General features: G+C 40.2%; 2 protein-coding genes across 2 annotated transcripts in view; one reads left to right on the top strand and one right to left on the bottom strand.

The window, feature by feature from the left end:
- Positions 1-26,011, top strand: part of TLE1 (TLE family member 1, transcriptional corepressor) — a 511,226-nt gene that overhangs the window by 225,072 nt on the left and 260,143 nt on the right. The gene's annotated exons all lie outside the window — the stretch shown is intronic.
- Positions 1-26,011, bottom strand: part of LOC101281028 (spermatogenesis-associated protein 31D4) — a 218,275-nt gene that overhangs the window by 22,298 nt on the left and 169,966 nt on the right. Inside the window, exon 6 of the mRNA XM_033404785.2 lies at positions 13,931-14,081. Within this exon, the coding sequence (XP_033260676.2) occupies positions 13,931-14,040 (110 nt within the window). The 5' untranslated portion in view covers positions 14,041-14,081. The remainder of the gene's footprint in view (positions 1-13,930; positions 14,082-26,011) is intronic.

Raw genomic sequence — 26,011 nt, 5'->3', positions numbered from 1 at the left:
CTTTATCCTTTCATCTGTCGATGGACACTTAGGTTGCTTCCATGTCCTGGCTATTGTAAATACAGATGCAATGAACATTGTAGTACATGACTCTCGGACCAGGGCTCGAACCCATGTCCTCTGCATTGGCAGGCGGATTCTTAACCAGTGTGCCACCAGGGAAGCCCCCTGAACCACTTCTAATGCGAAGCTTTTGCCCATCTTGGGGATCCAACTGGGTAACTGCTTCGAACCTTGGAACTCATTGAAAAGCAATACAGTGGAATCTGGGTTGTTTATACAATTTCCTTCATGGTTTTAGCTAAATAATTTCATATCTCTATGCCTCAGTTTCCTCACCTTCAATTCATCATAAATGCTGTCTTTTAAGCCTGTATCATATAGTACTGTAAAAAGAAAAGATGGTTTTAAGAGTTTGCTTGACAGGATATCAAAATTACATGTTGGCATCAAATCAAATTTAAAGGGAAGCCTTATGTTTCAGTGGGAAAATATGTAAAATCTGTTGTTTTTCTCATTTATAAATCAAATTAAATGAAGCTAAATTTACAATAGGCACCCTATCTGAGGCAATAGAAAACTGCCATGAGGGGGAAAATTTTGTTCAAAAGCAGAACACCTGAGAGGTAAATACTACTATGTCTATATTTTATCTTTCTTTCCTAATGACATTTGAATGTAAAATAAGATGTTCTTAATAAAAGATAACTTTTGAAGACACAAAGTTGAAGGTGACCAATTGGAGTAGTGAGGGCAGAGGGCAAATAACAGTGGTTAAAGATTAAATGGGAAATGAAGAGCATGTAACATTGTTATAGAAGGGAAGAGAAAGAGAAGTAGCTGGGGGCAAAACAGGACTGCTACTTTGTTTTCAGATAATATAATCATGGCTGCCTTACAGTTTTCAGCTTTTTAAAATGAGGATTACGGGCTGATCATTCAAGAAATGTAATGTATGTTTTCAAGAAATGTAATGTATCTTTTCAGATACATTAAAATGTATGTATATTTAATTTTAATTTTTAAAAAACTTTCATTGGAGCATAGTTGATTTATAACGTTGTGTTAGTTTCAGGTATACAGCAAAGTGATTCAGTTATCATATACATATATGCATTCTTTTTCAGATTCTTTTCCCATAAAGGTTGTTACAGAATACTGAGTAGAGTTCCCTGTAGGGAACTTGTTGGTTATCTATTTTTTTTGTTTGTTTGTTTTTTGTGGGGTTTTTTTGCGGTACGCGGGCCTCTCACTGCTGTGGCCTCTCCCGTCGCGGAGCACAGGCCCCGGACGCACAAGCTCAGCGGCCATGGCTCACGGGCGCAGCCGCTCCACGGCATGTGGGATCTTCCCGGACCAGGGCATGAACCCGTGTCCCCTGCATCAGCAGGCGGACTCTCAACCCCTGCGCCATCAGGGAAGCCCTGGTTATCTATTTTATATATAGTAGTGCGTGTATGTTAATCCCAAGTTCCTAATTTGTCCCTCCTCTCCATGTTTCCCCTTTGGTAACCATAAGTTTGTTTTCGAAATTTGTGAGTCTTTTTCTGTTTTGTCAATAAGTTTATTTATATCATTTTAAATTAGATTCCACATATAAGGGATATATGATATTTGTCTTTATCTGATTTACTTAGTTTGATAATCTCTAGGTCCATACATGTTGCTGCAAATGGCATTATTTTGTTCTTTTTTATGACTGAGTAGTATTCCATTGTATATATGTACTACATCTCCTTTATCCATTCCACGGTTGATGGACATTTAGGTTGCTTCCATGTCTTGGCTATTGTAAATAGTGCTGCAGTAAACACTGGAGTGCGTGTATCTTTTTGAATTATGGTTTTCTCCAGATATATGCCCAGGAGTGGGATTGCTGGATGATGTGGTAGTTCTACTTTTTGTTTTTTAAGGAACCTCCACACTGATCTCCACAGTGGCTGTACCAATTTACATTCTCACCAACAGTGCAAGAGGGTTCCCTTTTCTCTACACCCTCTCCAGCATTTATTGTTTGTAGACTTTTTAAAAAAATATTTATTTATTTGGCTGTGCTGAGTCTTAGTTGCCACATGCGGGATCTTCCTTGCAGCATGTGAGATCTTTTAGTTGCAGTGAGCAGGATCTTTTAGTTGCGGCATGCAGGCTCTTAGCTGCAGCATGCGGGATCTAGTTCCCTGATCAGGGATTGAACAGAGGCCCCCTGCATTGGGAGCATGGAGTCTTAACCACTGGGCTACCAGGGAAGGCCCTGTTTGCAGACTTTTGGTGATGGCCATTCTGACCAGTGTGAGGTGATACCTCACTGTAGTTTTGGTTTGCATTTCTCTGATAATTAGTGATGTTGAGCATCTTTTCATGTGCTTTTTGGCCATCTATATGTCTTCTTTGGAGAAATGTCTATTTAGATCTTCTGCCCATTTTTTAATTGGGTTGTTTGTCAGGTTTTTTTTTTTTTTTTTTTTTTTTACACAGAGCTGCATGAGCTGTTTGTAAATTTTGGAGATTGATCCCTTGTCGGTTGCATCATTTGCAAATATTTTCTCCCATTCTGTGGGCTGTCTTTTTGTTTTGTTTACAGTTTCCTTTGCCATGCAGAAGCTTTTAAGTTAGGTCCCATTTGTTTATTTTTATTTTCATTGCTCTAGGAGGTGGATCAAAAAAGATATTGTTGTGATTTACATAAAAGAGTGTTCTAAAAGAGTGTTCTATGTTTTCCTCTAAGAGTTTTATAGTGTCCGGCCTTACATTTAGGTCTTTGATCCATTTTGAGTTTATTTTTGTGTGTGGTGTTAGAGAATGTTCTAATTTATTTCCTTCCTTCCTTCCTTCCTTCCTTCCTTCCTCACTCCCTCTCTCCCTCCCTCCCTCCCTCTCTCTCTCTCTCTCTCTCTCTCTCTCTCTTTCTTTCTTTCTTTCTTTGGCATGGCTTGCAGGATCTTAGTTCCATGACCAGGGATCAAACCCGGGCCCTGTGACTGAAAGTGCTGAGTCCTAACCACTGGACTGCCAGGGAATTCTCCTAATTTCTTTATTTTACATGTAGCTGTCCAGTTTTCCCAGCACCATTTATTAAAGAGACTGTCTTTTCTCCATTGTATAGTCTTGTCTCCTTTGTTGTAGATTAATCGACCATAGGTACATGAGTTTATTTCTGGGCTTTCTATCCTGTCCATTTATCTGTATATCTGTTTTTGTGCCAGCACCATACTGTTTTGATGACTGTAGCTTTGTAGTATAGTCTGAAGTCAAGGAGCCTGACTTCAGCTCCATTTTTCTTTCTCAGGATTGCTTTGGCTATTTGGGGTCTTTTGTGTTTCCATACAAATTCTAAGTTTTTAAAAAAGATGACTTCTTTCCCAAAATGTTGTAATGCTTATTTGGTAAAAGAGGTCTTGGGGAGTGAGAGCTACAAATATGGAGAGGGAAAAAGAGTAATTCCTGAGTGTTACTGAACTGTAGACAGATTTCTAAAAATACTAGAAATTGTACTTGGTAGACCAAATAGATACATTTAAATGAGGATTCCAGGAAATGCTGGGCATTGCTTTGCAAATGGCCATCTCTAAATTTTACAGATATTATGTCCACTCACAAAAAGATCCATGGGGTTTTCCAATGTTTCTTGCCCTTTGGTCTACAGTGTAATTTCTCAAAGAGTGTTTACAATGGATGATAAGAATTATATAGAAAAAAATAAAACAGGAGGGTCATGTTCAGAACCCATATATATGGACACTTGATTTATGATAAAAATGAAACTACAAGAAGTGAGGAAAGAATGGCCATTACAATAAATAATGCTGGAAAAACTAGACAGCCACAAGGGGGAAAATTATGTTAAATCAAAGACATTAGATAAAAAAGAATAATTCACACTGTGTATCTGACATCTCATAGTACAAAGCAGTGCTTCTCAAAGTGTGGCCCATGGGCCACTTGCATCCAGGTCACCTGGGTGATACTTAAAGATATAGATACTTGAGCCTACCTTAGACTTGTTGGTTCCCTAGTAGTAAGATCTAAGAATCTGTATTTTTGTCAAACTCCCCTAGATGTTTTTTAGTACACTAAAGCTTGAGATTCACCAGCAGATCATTTTGCAGTTAGAAAAACAACTATCTGAACCCTGGCTCTGCAAATTTATGGGCTAATTAATTAATCTGTCTAATGTAAGTTTTCTTCCCAGTAAAGTGATGATAATAATAACTTACCGCATAGGTAAGTTGTGATGACTGAATGAGATATTGCATATACAGTGCTTACCATAGTCCTGGTTCATAATAGACACTCCATAAATGTTAAAATTACTCTCCATATCCAGTAAACCTGATAAAAATGATGTGTTTTCAATCATAAACAAAAAATTTCCATTGTAAAATTATAATTTTGAACTAGTATTACTGTATATAAAGGACAGTACCTTTGTCAAGCATACTGACATGTAAGTGGAGAGTATTTGATCTTGTGAACTTGTTTGGAGGTAATATCTAGACAATATAGCTATTCATTCATACACTTGCACAAAAAAAAACTGTGGTCCCATCTAAAATATGCAACCTTATGGGACTTCCCTGGTGGCGCAGTGGTTAAGAATCTGCCTGCCAATGCAGGGGACACAGGTTTGAGCCCTGGTCCAGGAAGATCCCACATGCCACAGAGCAACTAAGCCCGTGCACCATAACTACTGAGCCTGTGCTCTAGAGCCCGTGAGCCACAACTACTGAGCCTGTGTGCCACAACTGCTGAAGCCTGTGCGCCTACAGTCTGTGCTCCACAACAAGAGAAGCCACCACAATGAGAAGCCCACACACCACAATGAAGACTAGCCCGCACTCGCCTCAACTAGAGAAAGCCTGTGAGCAGCAATGAAGACCCAACACAGCCAAAAATAAATAATAAATAAATGAATGTATCAAAAAAAAAAAAAAGAAAAGATGCAACCTTAGGTCTTGTGCATGTGATACAATGAGGGACATCTGCCCCATGACCCCAGTGAGCTAAATCACCTTGGGAATGAATGTATGGCAGATTAATTCATTCAGCAAACATTTACTGGAGGATTATGATATTCCAGGTACTGTGCCAGACTCTGAGCATTAAGAAGAGAAAGCTGTGGTCCTTCCCCTCCAGCAGCACACAGTTTATGAGATGTTGCAGCATGTTATCTTCACATTTACATGTATTACACATGCAGCAATTTTTTTACACATTAAGTTTTTTGTTAAATGGCTAGGAAACTGGAAAAGCCTGGTTTTTTCGGACAGGCTTTTTGGAATTAGGGATAAAAGAAAAATATTATACAGTACATTTACTGTACCTAGCTTCCTCTCCTCCTCCTGCCCCCCAAAGCAAACATTTTTCTTTGAAACTTTGAAAACAATGCTCCATTTTCTTCTAGCACCCAGCACTACTGAAAGTAAGTGTGATACAATGAGTAAATGAAGGAAACTGCCCCGTGAAACAAAAGCTACCTTAGCAACTTCTCTGGTCTGTCCACTCATCTCCTTGCTCTTCAGTACTCAGGGACTAACTATCAGTGCTGGAAAGTGGACAGCTACTTCAGAAAGTAATGGGGAAAAGAGGTGACATATCAGGGCCCGACTGTGCCCACTCATAACCAGGAACACCTGAGATTCAGGTGAGACGTTCTGCAAAGACCGTCTATACCAGATTCCTAGGATTACCGTAACTAAGTTCCACCATAACACAGTTGGGTGGCTAAAACAACATAAATTTATTCTTTTGCAGTCTGGAGACCAGAAATTCAACAGCAAGGTGTCAGCAGGGCCAGGCTCCCTCTAAGGGCTCTAGGGGCATCTGTTCCATGCCTCTCTCCTAGCTTCTGATAACTGCAGGCGATTCTTGGTATTCCTTGTCTTGTAGCTGCATTGCTCTAATCTCTGCCTCAAACATCACATGGCCTTCCTCTCTCTGTGTCATCTCTTCTTATAAGAACACCAGTCCTTGGATTATAAGCTCAATCTATTCTAAGATGTTCATGTGAATTTGACTAATTACATCTGAAAAGATCCTATTTCTAAATAATGACATTCTAAGGTTCCCAGTGGATATGAATTTGGGGGAGACACTATCCAACCCAGTCCAGTCTCAGGAAAGCATGGTCTTAGGGGAAGGCGGTGATAAGGGTTAGTTGAAATGCAGGCAGGCAGCAGACGGGAGCAAAGGCCAGGAGACAGAAACAGCGGCGCACTTAGCATCCAGCAGCACCGATCTATTCAGGATTGCCTTCCCACATGTTCCTACCTTCACTGACAGGGCCCACGTGTCCATTCAGGCATAAGAGGCACAGGGTCAAGGTACCTTTAGGGGACTATGGAAATGTTTCAATCTCTTTTAAAATCTAAAGAAAAAATAAATATAATCCAACCTGGATTACATTGATATTTATATCAGTATAGTCATAACATATAATTTTTAATATTTTTTATGGAGGAGGGGGCTCAGGAGAGGCTAAAGTGCTTAAGGCACACAAAAGTCATAATGCAGCCCCATTTACCAATGCTCATGCTCTCTGGTGGAAATTTCCTCCCTCTTCCATCATCCATCTTACCCTTCAGGCCTCAATTTATGAATCATTTGTCTTGGGGAAACTTTCCTTGAGAACATTTTCTCCTCCATCTCACCCCTATTGCATTCCCCCACATACTCACACCTAGCTTGGTGTATGTGCTCCTTATGTGCATAGCTCTATCACTCCATCTCCACGTTGTTTTACAATGACCCATTCCTATGGAGTCACTCAGAGACTCAATATCAGGTATCACTGTGATGCAGATACTATTGGTGCTCCACCTAGATCCACTTTGTCATTATCGTGCCTCAGATGTCATGAGTGCATGGCTCACACTCCAAGCCTCCCAGAGAAACTGTCCTTGCCTGACAGAACTGTCTGGCGGTGCTTGCGAGCTCACATTAGCCTCTACTCAAACCCACCTCCAAGGGTGGTCCATAGCTAACCAGTGACCGATAGCAGGGTTGTAACAGCCCAGCCCCTTTGCCGATGGGGAGAATAACTTGTATGGCACCATTCACTCCCCAGAGTGTCCTGTGAAATCACATCGTAGCTTAGCTTCTTCCCCTGCCCTATTCTGTTTCCCCACCACATATACAGCATTCCCTCAGGATTAAATGGCTTGCTAAGAATACCCACATCAATCTCTGCTTCTAGGGAGCATGACCTGAGACATTTTGAATTGCCATGACCAGCATGAACAAACTGGCAAAAACTGTCTAATAAATGAACATATTGAATGAATGAATGAGTGGACAAATGAAGGAATAAATGTTGGAGAGACACGGAAGCAAGCATCAAAGACCTACACAGGCCTTTACAAGGGCTGAACTGATAACAAAAGAACTTCAGCCCTTGCTAAACTGACAGCTTGAGCACAGGGAGAAAAGATAGGCATGTAGGCTCTAGAACAATGGCGTAAGACAGGTTCTCTCACAAAAACTGGGGAAGAGTCTGACAATTAGACCTGAAGGACAATGCCTGCTGTGTGCCTGGTTAGTCACTTCCACAAATACCAACAGACTAAGATGATATTAAGCCATCAAAACTGATGGAGATTTCCTTAAATTCTCTCAGACCTGATTGGCCCAGAGCTGGGGACAAGATGAGTTTGCAAGTTTGGATTATGAGGTTAGTTCCAATGAATATTTGGAAATGATGATTTGTTGATGAAAGGCTGCCTTTGGGGCTTCCCTGGTGGCGCAGTGGTTGAGAGTCTGCCTGCCGATGCAGGGGACACAGGTTCGTGCCCTGGTCCGGGAGGATCCCACATGCCGCGGAGCGGCTGGGCCCGTGAGCCATGGCTGCTGAGCCTGCACGTCCAGAGCCTGTGCTCCGCAATGGGAGAGGCCACAACAGTGAGAGGCCCACGTACAGCAAAAAAAAAAAAAAAGAAAGAAAGAAAGGCTGCCTTTGAAGACCTGATACCCTGGTGATCCTAAAAGTGTGGTCCTCTGGAGCCAGTGTCAGACAAGCTGGGAAAATAAGATTTCATGGCATGGAATTTCTATCATAGATATGATTCTTTGTAATTTAAGCAGATCCTCTCAACCTTTGCAGCAGTTTTGGAGCTGAGCAGATGGCAGGGGAAGGCTTGACTAAGTGGTGAAGTTTCAGCTGCAAAAGGCAATTCCTAGAATGACAATTCAGAAACTCATTTCCCCCAACACTTATCATATTGGCAGAGGGTTCATGAATCTTTTTAGGAAAACGAGAAGGAAGCAGTGCATCAGAATAAGGCATCCTGTGTTTGGTTAGGTTATATGGAAGCAAACACTACTGAATCCAATTCTTCCTGAGTGTTTGCTTTTCCCAAGGCAGAGGGCCAGACTTGTTTGTAAATTAAATACTACCAAAAAAGCTAAAGCTCAGGGTCTGCAATCTAAAAGACCTCCGGCACACAAAGCAACTACTAAATGCATTCTAAGTTGCTCCAACCCTGGCTGGCATTACAGACCCCTGTAGTTTCCAGCTACATCTTATAAAGCCCCAACCCCCGGGCCATGGACCAGTACCGGTCCGTGGCCTGTTAGGAACCAGGCCACACAGCAGGAGGAGAGAGGCAGGCAAGTGAGCAAAGCTTCATCTGTATTTACAGCCGCTCCCCATCGCTCGCATTACCGCCTGAGCTCCGCCTCCTGTCGGATCAGCGGCGGCATTAGGTTCTCATAGGAGCTCAAACCCTGCTGTGAACTGCACATGTGAGGGATCTAGGTTGCCCGCTCCTTATGAGAATCTAATGCCTGAGGATCTGAGGTGGAGCTGAGGCAGTGATGCTAACACTGGGGAGTGGCTGCAAATACAGATTATCATTAGCAGAGAGGTTTGACTGCACAGAGACCATGATAAATCAATTGCTTGCAGACTCATATCAAAACCCTATCAGTGAGTGGCAACTGAAGACAGGCTCAGGGATCCCACTGATTCTGCATTATGGTGAGTTGTATAATTACTTCATTATATATTACAATGTAATAATAATTAGAAATAAAGTGCACAATAAATGTAATGTGCTTGAATCATCCTGAAACCATCCCCCACCCCGGGGTCCATGGAAAAATTGCCTTCCATGAAACCAGTCCCTGGTGCCAAAAAGGTTAGGGACCGCTGTTATAAAGAAACAGCGAGTTTGTAGAAAGAACATAATCTGGACTCAAATCCTGCCTCTGATACTAAATAACTATATTATCTTGAACAAATTGCTTTTCCTTTCCGAGCCTGTTTCCACAAATGTAACATGGGGATGGAGGTGGGGGAGGGAATAATAGCAATCTCAAAGGATTATTGTAAAAATTCAGTGTAATAATGTTTATGAAAGTAACTGGCAAACAGTAGACTTTAAACTCATATCAGTTTTTCTTCATTTCTATTCTGCCTAGCTTGGCAGAAGTTTATGTCAAAATAGCTGCATTCTTTCAAAGCATTTCAGCTCTGGCTCATCTATAATTTTTCCTTTATCTTCAAGTAACTTTAATATTAAAGTTTGTGTTCCTTGAAATTCCATAGCCCTTATTCTGTGTGAATGAAGCAATGAGGTCCAGCTTTTGGGATTTTAGTTTCGATCCTTTGCATTGCATATGTAACAAACTATAAATGCATTTGATATTCAGAAACTATAAATGTATATTGTCTTTTAGTGAGGACTGAGGACTGGTTGTTTTAATTCAGTTTAAATTACTCAAATGCAACAAAAGTGTGATCAACTGAGATTATTTCTGTGGCAAATAATAGAAAAGCTATTCAACTGGCTTTAAAAATTCAGGGAATTTACTAGCTCCTGTAACTGAAAAGTCCATAGGACTTTCCATGGGTTGGTCCCAGGCATGGTTTGGTCTATAGGCTCTGGCTCAATTTTTCTGCAGTTACCTCAGTTCTGTCTGCCTTCAAATGTTGGCTTTGTTCTTGGGCTGGCCTCATAAAATGACTGCCAGCAGCACTTATGGTGGTTCTGCAGTCACATCCAAGGGTAGAACAAAGGCCAAAGCCAGTTTTTGGTAACATCATCATACAAAAGTCCCAGGCTTCACTCTTACTGGACTACTCCAACATAGTGTCTGTAGGATGGGAACTGCTATGCTCTGACTGACTTAAACCTGTATCAATCACTGTGACAAAGAACTGGGATTATTCTGAGAGGCTTAGATCAAGCAGGACCCTCCTCTGGATCTGAAGATAAGGTTCATCCCTCCTAAAGTCCATGGTTGTCACTCAAGGAAGCTGAAATGGATGGTAAAGGAACAAATTCAATGTCTGCTAAAATTAAAAACGAAATTTTAGCAATTTAGCACAGTGTTCCTAAATGTCTGGTTTTTTCTTTTTGAAATTGTCACTTATTTCACTACACTGAACACTTTCCAAATAAAATATCACACTTTAGCATCCAAGGGCAATGTTACACTGAGAGTCAACTAGTACAAGGCAAGACATCAGCAGGAATTTCAGGACATCAAGATGAGAGCTCTTCTTTCTTGCTTTTTCTCTCTCCACTTTCCCTTATTTTTGTCTCCCTCTATTTTCTCATGAATTTTTTTCTCACTTTCTTCCATCTATATTCCTCTTTTTCTTTTCTATTTTATCGTTTTCTTTTATTTATTTTTAACATCTTTATTGGAGTATAATTGCTTTACAATGGTGTGTTAGTTTCTGCTTTATAACAAAGTGAATCAGTTATACATATACATATGTTCCCATATCTCTTCCCTGTTGTGTCTCCCTCCCACCCTCCCTATCCCACCCCTCTAGCTGGTCACAAAGCACCGAGCTGATCTCCCTGGGCTATGTGGCTGCTTCCCACTAGCTATCTATTTTACGTTTGGTAGTGTATATATGTCCATGCCACTCTCTCACTTTGTCACAGCTTACCCTTCCCCCTCCCCATATCCTCAAGTCCATTCTCTACTAGTTCTGCATCTTTATTCCCATCTTGCCCCTAGGTTCTTCATGACCATTTTTTTTTCTTAGATTCCATATATATGTGTTAGCATATGGTATTTGTTTTCTCTTTCTGACTTACTTCACTCTGTATGACAGACTCTAGGTCCAACCACCTCACTACAAATAACTCAATTTCATTTCTTTTTATGGCTGAGTAATATTCCATTGCATATATGTGCCACATCTTCTTTACCCATTCATCTCTTGATGGACACTTAGGTTGCTTCCATGTCCTGGCTACTGTAAATAGAGCTGCAATGAACATTGTGGTACATGACTCTTTTTGAATTATGGTTTTCTCAGGGTATATGCCCAGTAGTGGGATTGCTGGGTCATATGGTAGCTCTATTTTTAGCTTTTTAAGGAACCTCCATACTGTTCTCCATAGTGGCTGTAGCAATCTACATTCCCACCAACAGTGCAAGAGGGTTCCCTTTTCTCCACACCCTCTTCAGCATTTATTGTTTGTAGAGTTTTTGATGATGGCCTAAATAGACATTTCTCAAAAGAAGATATACGGATAGCCAACAAACACATGAAAGAATGCTCAATATCACTAATCATTAGAGAAATGCAAATCAAAACTACAATGAGGTATCACCTCACACCAGTCAGAATGGCCATCATCTTTTTCTTTTCTTAACATGCCTTTTAAAATATGCAAACATAACAGGATGTGAGATTAGACATTTCTTGATGTCTAACCAGGAAATTTTAGCTAAAGCCTCAAAGCTATCGAAACAGATCATCATCTATCATCTAGGGACACGTCCTCTCAGAAATTATTAAAAGAGGCCAAACTCATCCATTGCTCACCTCCCCAGCAGCATAATGAAAGAGAAAACTAGAGCTTCATCAGAAAGAAAGTTCTTCAAAGGTGAACTTATATGTAGATATGAGAAAGGGATGTTTTCACCCAGCCTGGAGCCAACTGAAGAAGCTTTCAAGTGAATCTCTCAGAAAAGCCAGAGCTTGTCAGATAAGGGAGGCTGGTATCTTACTTACTTGAAGCTGGATATTTTAAAAATTCCAGGGGAATTCCCTGGCAGTCCAGTGGTGAGGACTCAGTGCTTTCAGTGCCAAGGCCCAGGTTGGATCCCTGGTCGGGGAGCTAAGATCCCGCAAGCCATGTGGCACGGCCAGAAAAAAAAAAAAAATCCGTAATACTGGAGTTTGGTGGGACAGGGGAGGAAAGGAAAGAGTGAAAGTACAGATAATGCCCATCTTTCCCACTGCCAAACCCCAAGCTTTGAGTCAGAATTAAGCTGAGGAGAGAGCAAAGAACTCGGGTGAAACTTTTAAACTGTATGCAGGATGGAGAGTCATTGTGTGGGGTTTTTTTTTTTAGATTCAACTAGGTTCTCTAATACTTGAAAATATAACTCTTCAATAATAGCCAAACATGATTCTGCCTGAGCTGTTTTCAAGAGGTGAGGAAGCAAAAGTCCTAAAGCATGTTGTTAGTTGTAGGAATTTTTAAAAAATGTTTTGCCTTACATTTTAACGTAAAGAAAAACGTTGTTTCCCAACTGTACCCCCACTAAATTCAGTTTATGTAATAAACTTACTATATGAATGCAAATTATCATATATGCATCTTCAATATACCTTCTCTGAGCATACCTAAATAATGCATCAGTGGGGTCCTCCAGGAAATGTGGAATTTTCATACAGAGCAATTGAGGAGTTTACAAAGATCTGGGGCAGTGGGAGGCTAAGGTCAGCAAATGGAGGAAGGACGGAGAAACACCAGAGGGAGCCTTAGCATCCCCAGGCCTGCAGAGAGAAGGGGAGGGAGTGGTCACCCAAGCCCAAAGAGGGATGGAGCTGAGCTTCTCTCTGATGTGCTGATGCCTTGGATAGCAGCAGGCAAGGAAGCCCGGCCGGTGCTGGGCACAGAGCAGGATGCAGACCAGTGAACAGCTCAGTGGGACTGGCAAATAGCGAATATTCAGTACATGTATTTCATTTTCTAAATTCTAACAAATATCATTGTAATTGATACAGAATACTCAAAGTACTTAAAACTGGTGATAAAGTAGAATTTCCCCATTGAGTCTCTTGGCAAAAACAGAATTACATTCCTCAAGGAGAAAAAATTAACCACAGGCCAATGAAATCGGCCTAAAGAGTATACAAAATGTATTTAAACACAAATGTTATTCACCCAAAATTCACCTCAACATGTGATAAAAGTTAATCACCAAAACAAATCTGGAAATAAAAATGCTGAAAATGGAAACCAAAGAAACAGTGACCCTATGTAAGATCACAAATGACACAAGCCCAAGGCCCACTTCGCCCACGCTGACCTGGCAGCACAGACTATTAAAGCACCATCTCTTTCAACATCTTTGCTCAGACAGGCCCTCAATGCTATATTTTCTGACACCTAGGCAGTCTAAAATCACAATAAAATCACCTGTATTCCTAGGAATACAGAAAACTTTGTCATTCTTAGCATCTCAAAAGATCACTTTTTCCCTTTGCATCATTTTTCCATTACTCTCTGCATTCTTATCTTTGTGAACTTAGAGCGGGGCACCTAATTTTTCCACATCTTTGTTTTTTCTCACTGATGAAATAAGGACGCAAGATTTGTTCAACTCATTCTTTCCCCAACCTATCCCTTCAGTTGGTTCCCACATTCCAGCCATACAACACCCAGTCTTTCTCTTTCTGAACTCAACTACGTGCAGAGTTCTGTGTTCTGTCATTGCTCTGCAAAAGCTTCCTCTCTGTCCCCATCACACACACACACACACACACACACACACACACACACACACACACACACACACACACACACACACCCTTCCACCACTCCACCGTCCAAGGAAATCCTTCAAGGTCCAGTTTAAATGTTATCTCTTCTCTCAACCCCCCACTAATCTTGCCCTATTCCACACCCCCAAGCCCAATATGATCAATAGAGTTGAATATCCCCTCTCCTCTGCTCACCTGGTACTTAGTCCTCTTAGAATGGTCTTTATTACCCACATCACAATTAGCTCTTTCGGTGACCATCTTCCCATTAGACTGATAGATCTTGGAGGCAGAAACCATGCCATTTATCTCTGTATCTCCAGTGGCAGAGGGAGAAGGTTTATGCCTAAAGAAAGAAAAAAAAAACCTGAAAAGGTTTTCAAGATCTTTTTAAGGTTTTGTAAGCAACAGAAATAACCGCTGTGCACTCCCCTCTGCTCTACTGGTACATTAGGGTCAGGGCTACAAGGAGACAGATGGTGGACATGGACACTGGCTTCCCCTTTGACCAGAAATCTGGTCAAGGCCACCTCAAAGTCCATCTAACACAAAGACAAGAACATCATGTCATAAATTAAAACCACCTTTTGCTACTTAGTTCTTAGCTATGTTCTACATGTCAAGTTGCCTTAAAATGAGAGGTGGCTGTTCATTGATATCTTACTGCTTGCACTGTGTTTACAAAATGGGTTGTGCTGCAACACACTTACACAGTTATAAATAAAGCAAACTGCCAAGAGATTAGCTGTGGAAGATCTGAGATTTTGTTTTCACAAGGACTCTCCCAGTCACTTCACGCTTATGGCAAATTCATGACTGTACCCTAAGGTCTATTTAGCCTAGACTAAGCGGCTGTCACCAGCCCCATTAATGCCGCAGCAAACTCAGTGGAGCTGCTTACAGACCAGGGAGGAGAATGATGTCACTTTGCTTTTAACAGACACCATTCTGAAGTCTTTGCGTTTCCTTTGCAGTCAGCAAGACAGACCCCAAGTTCAGGAAGAGAAGTTTCTGACTATAAACTTTCAAGACTTCCCTTCCTGCCCACCTGTCTCTTTGAGTCATGTTGACTATGCTCATTAGATGGGTTACTCATGTACAGTAAGTTCCTATTATTTGCAACCCATTGTTCTCTAAAACTGCTTCGTAAACTATAAAGGGCTTTAAAAATTCACTTGTTTTCCTGCCTGAGGTGAGGACAACTCCTCCTCCAGCTGAAATTATCAGCACACAAATCACAACTATCCACCAGTGAGGACAGACTTTCCCTGATTTCTAAAGCAACATATTAAAGTGGAAAGGACCCTTTATTTAGAGAACTAAAGGCTTAGGTCCAAATTCTGGCTACATTACCAGGGCTTGGACTAAGCTGAGGTGAGCAAGGGGCCCAGGGAGCAAAACTAAAGGCAGCCCTCACTCTCAGATCTCCCTGGTCCTGCCCCATCCACTATAACCTCTGAGAATTTTTTTTTTTTTTGAGGGAAAATTCATACAACACAAAATTAACCGTTTGGAAGTGTACAATTCAGTGACATTTAGTAGAGTCACAATGTTGTGCGACCACCACCTCTATTTAGTTGCAAACATTTTCGTCACCCCAAAAGGAAACCTCATACCCATTAAGTAGTCACACCTCATCCGTCCCTCCCTCCAACCCCTGGCAACCACCAACTGCCTTCCTATCTCTATGGATACCACATGTGTGCTTTTGAGTAGCAGTACTAATAACCAAGTTACCTTGTGCCAAGACACTATTTGAAGAGTTTTATGTGCATTCATTCAGTTAATCCTCACAAAAAAACCCAATGAGGTAGACACTAATATCCCCAGGTGAATGGCTTATTATTTAATTCTCTAATTATCATTTCTTCATCTGTAAAATGAAGAAAATAGCAACACTCTAACAACAGTTTGCTAAGCACATTTATGTGAGAGGCATTGTTCTAAGTCAGAAATAGCAATAGGATTCAACTGTAACTAACTGGGAGTGACTTCCTGTAGAAAAGAGGGAGAGGAATTCTTGAGATAGCTTGCTGGGACAGAGTGTAATCATCGACTCGTGATGTCTGCCATGGACAGAGGACTGGGTGAAGTGCCGTAAGAAATGGAGATCTGCCCTCCCTCCTAGACAAGTAAGGGAAAAGAAAAAAGACAAGTGAAATCAGACTCTGCCTCAGTCCAGAACAGGAAGGAAGCAATTCCATGCGAGTGTAATGAGGCAGTGAAGGCAGTTCGTACAGTGTTAAGAGCAGAGGCTTTGGAATTTGAAACAAAACAAAATGGAACGTGTTAAATTCTCAACTCTGCAGTTCATAGGTAATATCCTGAAAATGTTATCTAACCTTTCTTAGTCTCACTTCCTCTTTTGTAAAATAGCTAATAAATCTAATTCATAAAGTTCTGGTGGGAATGTCATGAGATCATGTGAGTGAATGGCTAAGCACTGTATCTGACATATAGTAAGAGCTTAATAAAAGGCTAGGAAATAAAATATATATATTGTATTATATATTACATATTATATCATATAATATTAGGTATATTATACATACTTTATATATTTAATATTTATATATAAGAATATGTGTGTATGTACATGTGTGTACAATATATATAAATATTCAAATATAAAAATAAGTATATATATATATATATACACACACACACATACACCCATCCTTTCCTCTTTATAGGACATAGAATGGACACAAAGGAGGACTCAAGTCTACTTGCAAGAGGGAATGGAGATTAGAAAAGCTTTCTTACAAAAGGAGGCCCTTGAGATGATTCTTGAAAGAATAGACCCATATGCCTGCCTCATCCTGTTGTTCTGAGGATTTGGTGACATCATTTATTTAAAGCATTTTGCACAATGCCTGCAGTCCACAAATGTTAGCTACGTATAATGTTTTTGTTGGCTGCTTTATTATTCCATTGTGACCCTCTGAATCAGTCAAATTTCTTCATGGCAAAGAACAGAAACTGCTTCCAGGTACCTCAAACAGAAGAGAAATTTCTTGGAAGGGTCTCAGAGAGTTCAATGACTCAATAGGAAGCAGGTTCAGAGCAGAGACAGGAACCCAGAGGGGCCAGGCAGCTGAGGACACAGCCTGGACCAACTCCGTGGAACAGTCTGGTTAGGTCAGTGCCAAGGACACCATTGTCGCTGGGCACTCAGCACTGCTGCCATCGTCAAGAGTGAGTCTCCTACTGGGCATATACCCTGAGAAAACCATAATTCAAAAAGACACATGCACCCCAATGTTCATTGCAGCACTATTTACAATAGCCAGGTCATGGAAGCAACCTAAATGTCCATCGACAGACGAATGGCTAAAGAAGATGTGGTACATATATACAATGGAATATTACTCAGCCATAAAAACGAACGAAATTGAGTCACTTGTTGAGACGCGGATGGATCTTGAGACTGTCAAACAGAGTGAAGTAAGTCAGAAAGAGAAAAACAAATATCGTATATTAATGCATATGTGTGGAACACAGAAAAATGGTACAGATGAACAGGTTTGCAGGGCAGAAATTGAGACACAGATGTAGAGAACAACCGTATGGACACCAAGGGGGAAGTGGCGCGGGGGTGGGTGTGGTGGTGTGATGAACTGGGCGATTGGGATTGACATATATATACTGATGTGTATAAAACAGATAACTAATAAGAACCTGCTGTATAAAAAAATAAAATAAAATTCAAAAAAAAAAGAGAGTGAGTCTCCTACTGGGCATATAACCTGAGAAAACCATAATTCAAAAAGATATATGTACCCCAATGTTCATTGCAGCACTATTTACAATAGCCAGCTCATGGAAGCAACCTAAATGCCCATCGACAGATGAATGGATAAAGAAGGTGGGGCACATATATACAATGGAATAATACGCAGCCATAAAAAGTAACAAAATTGAGTTATTTGTAATGAGGTGGATGGACCTAGAGTCTGTCATACAGAGCAAAGTAAGTCAGAAAGAGGAAAACAAATACCATATGGAATCTAAAAAAACCGTACTGATGAACCTAGAGGCAGAGCAGAAATAAAGACACAGATGTAGAGAATGGACTTGAGGACATGGCAGGGGGCGGGGGGGGGGCGGGGGGTGAGGGGAAGATGGGACGAAGTGAGAGAGTAGCATTGACATATATATATTACCAAATGTAAAATGGATGGCTAGTGGGAAGCTGCTGCATAGCACAGGGAGATCAGCTCAGTGCTTTGTGACCACCTAGAGGGATGGGATAGGGAAGGTGGGAGGGAGGCTCAGGAGGGAGGAGATATGGGGATATATGTATACATACAGCTGATTCACTTTGTCGTACAGCAGAAACTAACACAGTATTGTAAAGCAATTATACTCCAATAAAGATGTAAAAAAAAAAATTAAGCCCAGTGTATAAGGGTCCTGGGAGTGGTTCATCCAGAAAGGGCATAAATCCTCTTCCCAGGGAGCATTTCAGGATCATTTCCGAGATGCCTGCCAGCCAAGGGTCAGAAGTGAAAGCATCACTTTCCCGTGGAGGCCGGTGGTGCTCTCTGGGGCAGGTGCCCGCTGTGTGGCCTAGGGGTGCCCTGAGCTTTGGAGTTTTATGTCAACAGGAGTATTTTGTTTGTTTGTTTTTGTTTTTTGTTTTTTGTTTTTTGCGGTACGCGGGCCTCTCACTGTTGTGGCCTCTCCCGTTGTGGAGCACAGGCTCCGGACGCACAGGCTCAGCAGCCATGGCTCACGGGCCCAGCCGCTTCGCGGCACGTGGGATCTTCCCGGACCGGGGCACGAACCCGTGTCCTCTGCATCGGCAGGCAGACTCTCAACCACTGTGCCACCAGGGAAGCCCCTCAACAGGAGTATTTTTATTGAACGTCACATGGTAAACACAAAGAAAATCCTCTGGTTTCGGACTTAATGCCAGCAGGGCACAGAATTGAGAGTTTTTAGCTTATCACTTCATTTTCTGCTGAACTTGGTCAAGCTCAAATATTACAATCTTTTTGTTCCTGGAGCGAGGCTTTCTGCCCTTGTTAGAAATATTGAAATCTGCCTTGTACCCACATCTTGCACTATTTGTTTAGTTCTTTAATAAAAGAAACGCTAATCCATGTACAAAAAAAAAAAAAAAGGAGTGAGTCTCAGTGTCCCTGAGATTTTCTACCATTCCCCCAGGATGTGACACCCTTGATGAGAGAATCTGTTGACTGATTCTAAGTCAACTGTCCACATCTCAGCTGCCAGTGGTTATTAAGAGAAGGTAACTGGCCTCTTCAACATCCACAGCAGGAAGTAGGGTCATTTTTCCTACCAAGAATCACACAGAAGGACTTATTTTAGAAATAGAAGGAAATCTGAATGTGGGGTATCAATAAAAAGTTTCAGCTGAACCATAAAGAACACTGTTTGGACACAGCAGAAAGCATTCTACCAAAAATGTAGAAAATCATCATAAATCCCAAAAATTTATCTTCAAACTGTAAAATACTTAAAAAACAAGACTTTCAGGTCATTGTTGGGTGTTCCATGACAAACATATGCTATATATTAGTAAGTCTATAAATAATAGTGAAGTAAATATAAAACAAGTCAATGACTAAATGTGTAATTAATGCTAATCATAAAAAATAATTTCTTCAAGTCTTTAAAAATTGGTCTAAAATGTTAATGTCTCAGTTTGAAATAATCCACAGGCCAATATGAAATGTGAGAAGGTTAGTTTTGTTTTCTTTACCCCCATTAACAAATTTGAGAAATGCTTTTATCTAATGTGAATGTGAGCATCTGGAAAATAGTCAGCAGGGAATGTGGGCTTATGAGTTAATAACAAAAGCTGGTTGGTAAGAGTTGATAAAGAATTAGCAAGAGGTAATTCTGATGCTCCTAAAAGATCTGCTCTGAGATTTCCAGGAACTATGCAGACCTTTAGACAGAAGGCAGGAGCCAGAGGAGAGAAAAATGACTTCAGTAGAGAAACTGGCCTCTTACCATCAGTACTTAAACATGCCCAACTCTCTCCCATATCAGATAAAACCCTCCCTCTACATCTTCCCCTGCAGGGACGGCCCTACTTCTACCCTCCCCTTGGCTGTCCCAGACTTCTTGATGGTTGTTTATATTCACTTTTTCTACTTCCTCACCTCCCACTCACTTCCAGCCCACTGCAGTCTGGCTCTGGCCCCACTGCTCCACTGAAACTTGTCAAGGTCACCAATGACTTCCTTGTAGTTAAATCTAATGAACACCTTTCCATCTTTGTCTTACTTGGCCTAACTGCAGCTATGGATAATAACTTCCTCTTGGAAATACTCTCTGTACTACACTTTCATAACCCAATAGTCTCATAGTTTTTCCTCCTGTATATATTCAATTGTAACACACTGTCTTGGATTTTACCAAAGACGCTCAAAACTCAACATTTCCAGTCTGAATTCACAATCTTTCTCTGCAGGTACACTTTTCCTCCAATTTGAAATGTGAGAAGGTTAGTTTTGTTTTCTTTACCCCCATTAACAAATTTGAGAAATGCTTTTATCTAATGTGAATGTGAGCATCTGGAAAATAGTCAGCTGGGAATGTGGGCTTATGAGTTAATAACAAAAGTTGCTTGGTAAGAGTTGATAAAGAATTAGCAAGAGATAATTCTGATGCTCCTAAAAGATCTGCTCTGAGACTTCCAGGAACTACGCAGACCTTTAGACAGAAGGCAGGAGCCAGAGGAGAGAAAAAGGACTTCAGTAGAAAAACTGGCCTCTTACCATCAGTACTTAAACATGCCCAACTCTCTCCCATATCAGATAAAACCCTCCCTCTACATCTTCCCCTGCAGGGATGGCCCTACTTCTATCCTCCCCTTGGCTGTCCCAGACTGTCCTTCAGAATGAATGTCTCCTGAATGCGTGGTTATTAAGGCTAAAGACTCAAGCACCATCTTTGAATCTTCCCTCTCAGTGTCCAACCCCACAGCCTGCCACCAACCAGTCAATGCTGATTATTACGGTCCCTCAATAGCTCTCAAATACTGATATATCCACTTTTCTACTCCTTTCTGAAACCACCCTAGTCCAAGTAACCAAATAAATAACTGAATGATCTTAATGACTTCGTGCCTCTGTGTCTCAATTTCCTACTTTGTAAAATGAGACAGAATGAACACAGTTTCTTCCTTCTTTATATTCTATGATTATAAGAGTTTAAAATCAAGGAGTGACTCAGGATAAAATCAAGTCCAGTTCTTTGGGAGACCATCTCACTTTCTCCACTTAAATACTGTAGTGACCAAGATTGTGCCTCATATCCTCCCACAGCACTGCTCTTAAGGACAATCTCAGGGTCTTCAAGATAATTTATAATAAGGCTCTTCCTCTTAAATAGGGATCTGCCTTATGCCACATTTTGAGTTATAGAGAATATTTTATAATGAGATTCTAATGATGGTAACAAATTTATCTACCTTGTTTCATTAATTCATCTGAAAGCTCCTTGAGAAGAATAGGAGAAAGCTCCTAGTCCTGAAAATGTCCCATGTAGTAAAAGGAAAAAAATGTCCCAGGACTTCCTTGGTGGTGCAGTGGTTAAGATTCTGCCTGCCAATGCAGGGGACACGGGTTTGATCCCTTGTCCGGGAAGATCCCACATGCCACGGCGCAACTAAACCCATGCACCATAATTAACGAGTCTGCAGTCTAGAGCCTGTGCGCCACAACTACTGAGCCCTCATGCCACAACTCCTGAAACCCTCATGCCTAGAGCCTGTGCTCCGCAACAAGAGAAGCCATCGCAATGACAAACCCGTGCACCACAACAAAGAGTAGCACCCACTCACCACAACTAGAGAAAGCCCGCGTGCAGCAACGGAGACCCAATAAAAAATAAATAAATAAATTTATTTATAAATAAATAAATATTTTTTTAAAAAAAATCTGAATAACAGGGAAATGTTGACAGAGGTTGCGGGGAGAGGCAGTGATGAAGGAGTTGGGTTGATTTTTAGCAAGTTCAAAATAAAAGCATTATAAAAGGAGAGTAAAGGATTTAGGTCAGGGCTTTCTTTGAAAAAAATTTTTTAAACATAAGCAGATGGAAAAAATTAAGTGACACAATATGGTAGATTCCACCAATGAGCTTAATAGGTAGACATTTTAACGGGAGAGAAAGCATACTGCGAAATGAGAAGTTGGGAAACTTAAAGGGGCAAGAGCCAGAAAAGCAAGGGACTCCTTCCTGCCATGAGGATTCTTTTGGTTCTGAAGTGTGTGAACCTACTAGTGAGGATATCATATATCCTCTAAAAGGGGCACCCATCAACTGGAGAAAGATGTGCCACCTCCTTCCACAGCTCATTAGCAGACTGAAAATGTGACACTGCGTTACTCTGATTAAGGATTAATTTTCTAATTCCAGGGATGGAACGCTCCTCTAAATGAGCAGGCCTTCACACAAAAACACAGACTCACATAATATGGATGAAACAAAACCTTTAATGCTGCCTTCCACCTTTCTAAGACCCAGTGGGGAAGAAAAAGGAGGTTCTCTAGCAAAAAGGGGAGTTAAGGGTTAAAGTTTTCCAGCTCTCCATCCGGGAACAGGTCCTACTAATGGGGGAGAAGTGTGATGCCATCTTTCTGGCAGACTGAGGGCTTGGGAAAACTAGGCCCTTCTAGTCTGGCTAGGGAAGACATAATATTTCCAACAGCCAACTGTAGCAAGGCAATAAATAGCAATGTCACAGACTAGATGAGTAACTTGTTACCTCAGACCCTCCCAGGGACATATGATTTGGGTTCCTACCATTTATTGGGATAATGCCGACTTATGCTGGGTCCTGCAAATCCCTTTAAATTATGTAACTAAATGCTATCTACACTTTTATATTTCACATACATTGTTGGGGCTTCATTACAAACTGTTATATTTTAAAATTGTTTCAGATAGCTTTAAATCCAAGGCAGTGGGGACTTCCCTGGTGGTCCAGCGGTTAAGACTTCCCCTTCCATTGCAGGGGGTGCAGGTTCAATCCCTGGTCTGGGAACTAAGATCCCACATGCCTCTCAGCCAAAAAAAACAAAAACATAAAACAGAAGCTACACTGTAACAAATTCAATAAAGACTGTAAAAATGGTCCACAACAAAAAAATATTAAAAAAAATAAAAATTTAAAAAAATTAAAAAGTAAATCCAAGGCAGTGGCTTTCAAAATCTTTTGACAGCAACTCACAAAAATATATAGAATAATTTTTATCATAAACCAGTATATATATACAAACACAAAATAAAAAAGTTTTATGATACCTTACCCTTATTACATATAATGCATTCTAATATTATCTATTCCACATTGTTTCATTGTTTTTAAGTGATTGTCACAACCCCAAGAATTTTTTTATAATCCACTAATGGGTCAAGACCTGCATTTTGAAAAACTCTATTCTAAAACTATAGATTCCAGCTACTTTAGTCAGAAGTCTGGTGTCAAAATTTTTTAAAGCCTCGTTACAATGCATCATCAAAAAAAGTATTTACTGAAGGTAACTCAGTCTCCATAAAGAGCACTGTCTTGGGGATTTCTACCATAATTCACCATAAAGAGCATTGTCTTGGGGATTTCTACCATAACTCACAAAATGAATAATAAGCCTATACTTTGCAGAACTGAGATGTGAGCTGAACATTGAGTGAAAATGACGTAAAATCAGAGCAGAGTTAGAAAAGGAGGACTGTCACCAAATGCAGTGTGTGGTTCCTCTGGAAAACACAAAGCAGATTAGAGTGAGGTGAGGGGAACAAAATAGAAAAAAATATATATGCTAATGAAGAAAAGATCAAGCTTACAACTTCCATCTCCAAGCTTCACAAGTTGCACTTGTACTTTCCAACTCTATAAGACTGAGTAATAGTCAGGATAACTCCACTAATCATGTGGTCTTGAATATCTCAGCTGATATCATTTAAGTCATTAAAAAGGATAACTGCAAATTAAATTAGTTCACCCTAATTATACAAAAATGAGAAATTCAAATAAGCAAGGTAATGCTCTTCTAAATTAAAATTTTTTTCAATCACTTGGCATCTCAAATCAAAGCAAATGGGTAATGTTACCAATTATATCAATTTGATTCTTAAATTTAAATACATAAACATATGATGAACTGAATTAAAATTTTTATTTGATATGCACTTAACATATTAACATTTGTACTAGGGTAGGGAACCACATTCAAGATGTGAGACAAGGTCATGTCCTTGAAACCCAAAGAAGGTTGCCACAAAATTGCCTTTGTGAGAATCTAGCAACAGAAATGAGTCCCAAAATCTATTAAACAAGTTATCCCACAGGAAAGGTAAGGTAGACCACACTACTAAAGGTAGTACTACAGAAGCCTATGAAATATTTATCAAGAGAAATATTTGATAAATAATAACAATATTAAGTTTTAGTAAGCAGTAGGATAATGTGCTAAGCTTCAGCATGGTTGCACTTACAGAGGACTTTCCTAAGAAGGAAAGAAATGGAAATTTATTGACTATCTGTGTTTTGCCTGGCAACACTAAATACTTTCAAATATACTATAGCATTGGAAACTAGGAATCAGAGATATTAAATAACTTGCCCTAAGTCACACAGTGATGAATGACAGAATTAGAATTTAAACTCCATCTTCGGATTACAAATCAATATTCTTGTCACATTTATGTCACTTTATCCTGAACCAGTACTAAAAATATGATAGTGCTTAAAATATTTGCTTAAATATTTCCTAAGACTTCTGATCAAGATCAATTCAGATTTCAATTTCATGGCTAATGAGTAATAAAGTGATCCTTAAAAGAAAAAAAACATTAAAAATATACATGCATTCTGGATGGCATTATGAATCTTTCAAACAATTGATGAAAGAATTATCTATTGCTATATAACAAATCACACTAAAGTGTAGTAGCTTAAAATGGTAGTTTATTCTTGTCTCTTATTGTTCATGGATTCATTGGGATTGGCTGGGGGTCTCCTAGAAAGTGCAGTCAGATGTCAGCTGGGGTTGCAATCACCTGTGGGCTCAATGGGGCTGGACGTCAAGATGCTTCACTCCTATGACTGACGGGATGCTGGCTATTGCTTGCAGCTACCAACTGGAGGACAGCCCACATCACGGACAAGCCGTGATGTGGGCTTCTCTCAAAGCGGTGGCTGGGCTCCAAAACGGAGCATTCCAAGAGTAAATGTTCCAAAAGACCCAGGCTTCTTACAACCTAGACTAAGAAGTCCCAGAAAGTCACTTCCACCGCATTCTATTAGTTGAGCCAGTCACTGGGGCCTAGGAATACAGATTTAGACCCCACCTTTTGATAAGAGAAACAACATGACAAAAAGCGAGGGCAAGGAAACTACCCATCACACCTTAGTCTTTTGCCTCCCATCCTGGCAAGTCTACTTTATCCAGCCGAGTTAAAAGGGGAAGTACATAATAAAATTACAATAACATAAATTACTTTGTTGTCTTTTTTCTATTTCTTTGGCTCTATTTCATTCTCTGGAAACACAGCACTTCTTGAATGAATGAATGAATAAATGAAAGCCTCTGTCTCTCATTTTTCCATTTACTCTTTTTTTTCCTTTCTTTCCTTCTTTGTAACTGAAAATAAAAGGTAAATATATATATTTAAATATATGTATATATTTACAAGCACCAACATATTCTGATTAGTTAGTGAATCATATGGTTAATTTCTACCCATATCGCCCATTTGATATCTGCCTGACTCAGTCATCATCCTATATAGTAAGGTATTAAGAGAATTTTTTTTCATGCAGGCAAAGGAAAGAGAGAAAAAATGGTAAAGAAAAAGTAGGATCAAGAGAAGAAGGAAAATATAAATGGGAAGGGAAATAAATAAAGGAGAGTGAGCAGGATTAAGCCCAAGTGGCTGAAAAGACAGAGAAAGAAGCCAAATTCTACCCCTTATAATGTTGCACCTTCCCCTTCCTTTTTAATCCACTGCCACCATCACCAGCCTAGTCCAACCTTATTTCTCAACGCCTGAATTATTGCTATATTATTTTACCTAATCTCCCTGCCTAGAGTCTTTATTCCCTTAGAAACACTGTTTTCCTCATGCTGCTCTCAATTAAAAATAAACACTAAATGACTTCTGAAGGATAAAGTTCAATATAAGCATTTTAAGGATTGTCATAATCTGACCTAACTTTTCTTGCCAATATTGTTTCTCAGATCTCCCCTGCATGAAACTATTGATTCAGCCAAAGCAGTCTACTCACTGTAT

The sequence above is a fragment of the Orcinus orca genome, chromosome 6, assembly GCF_937001465.1.
Source record: "Orcinus orca chromosome 6, mOrcOrc1.1, whole genome shotgun sequence".
Taxonomy (NCBI): Eukaryota; Metazoa; Chordata; class Mammalia; order Artiodactyla; family Delphinidae; genus Orcinus; species Orcinus orca.
The sequence above is the reverse complement of the archived record's forward strand: the minus strand, read 5'-3'. Positions and strand labels throughout refer to the sequence as shown.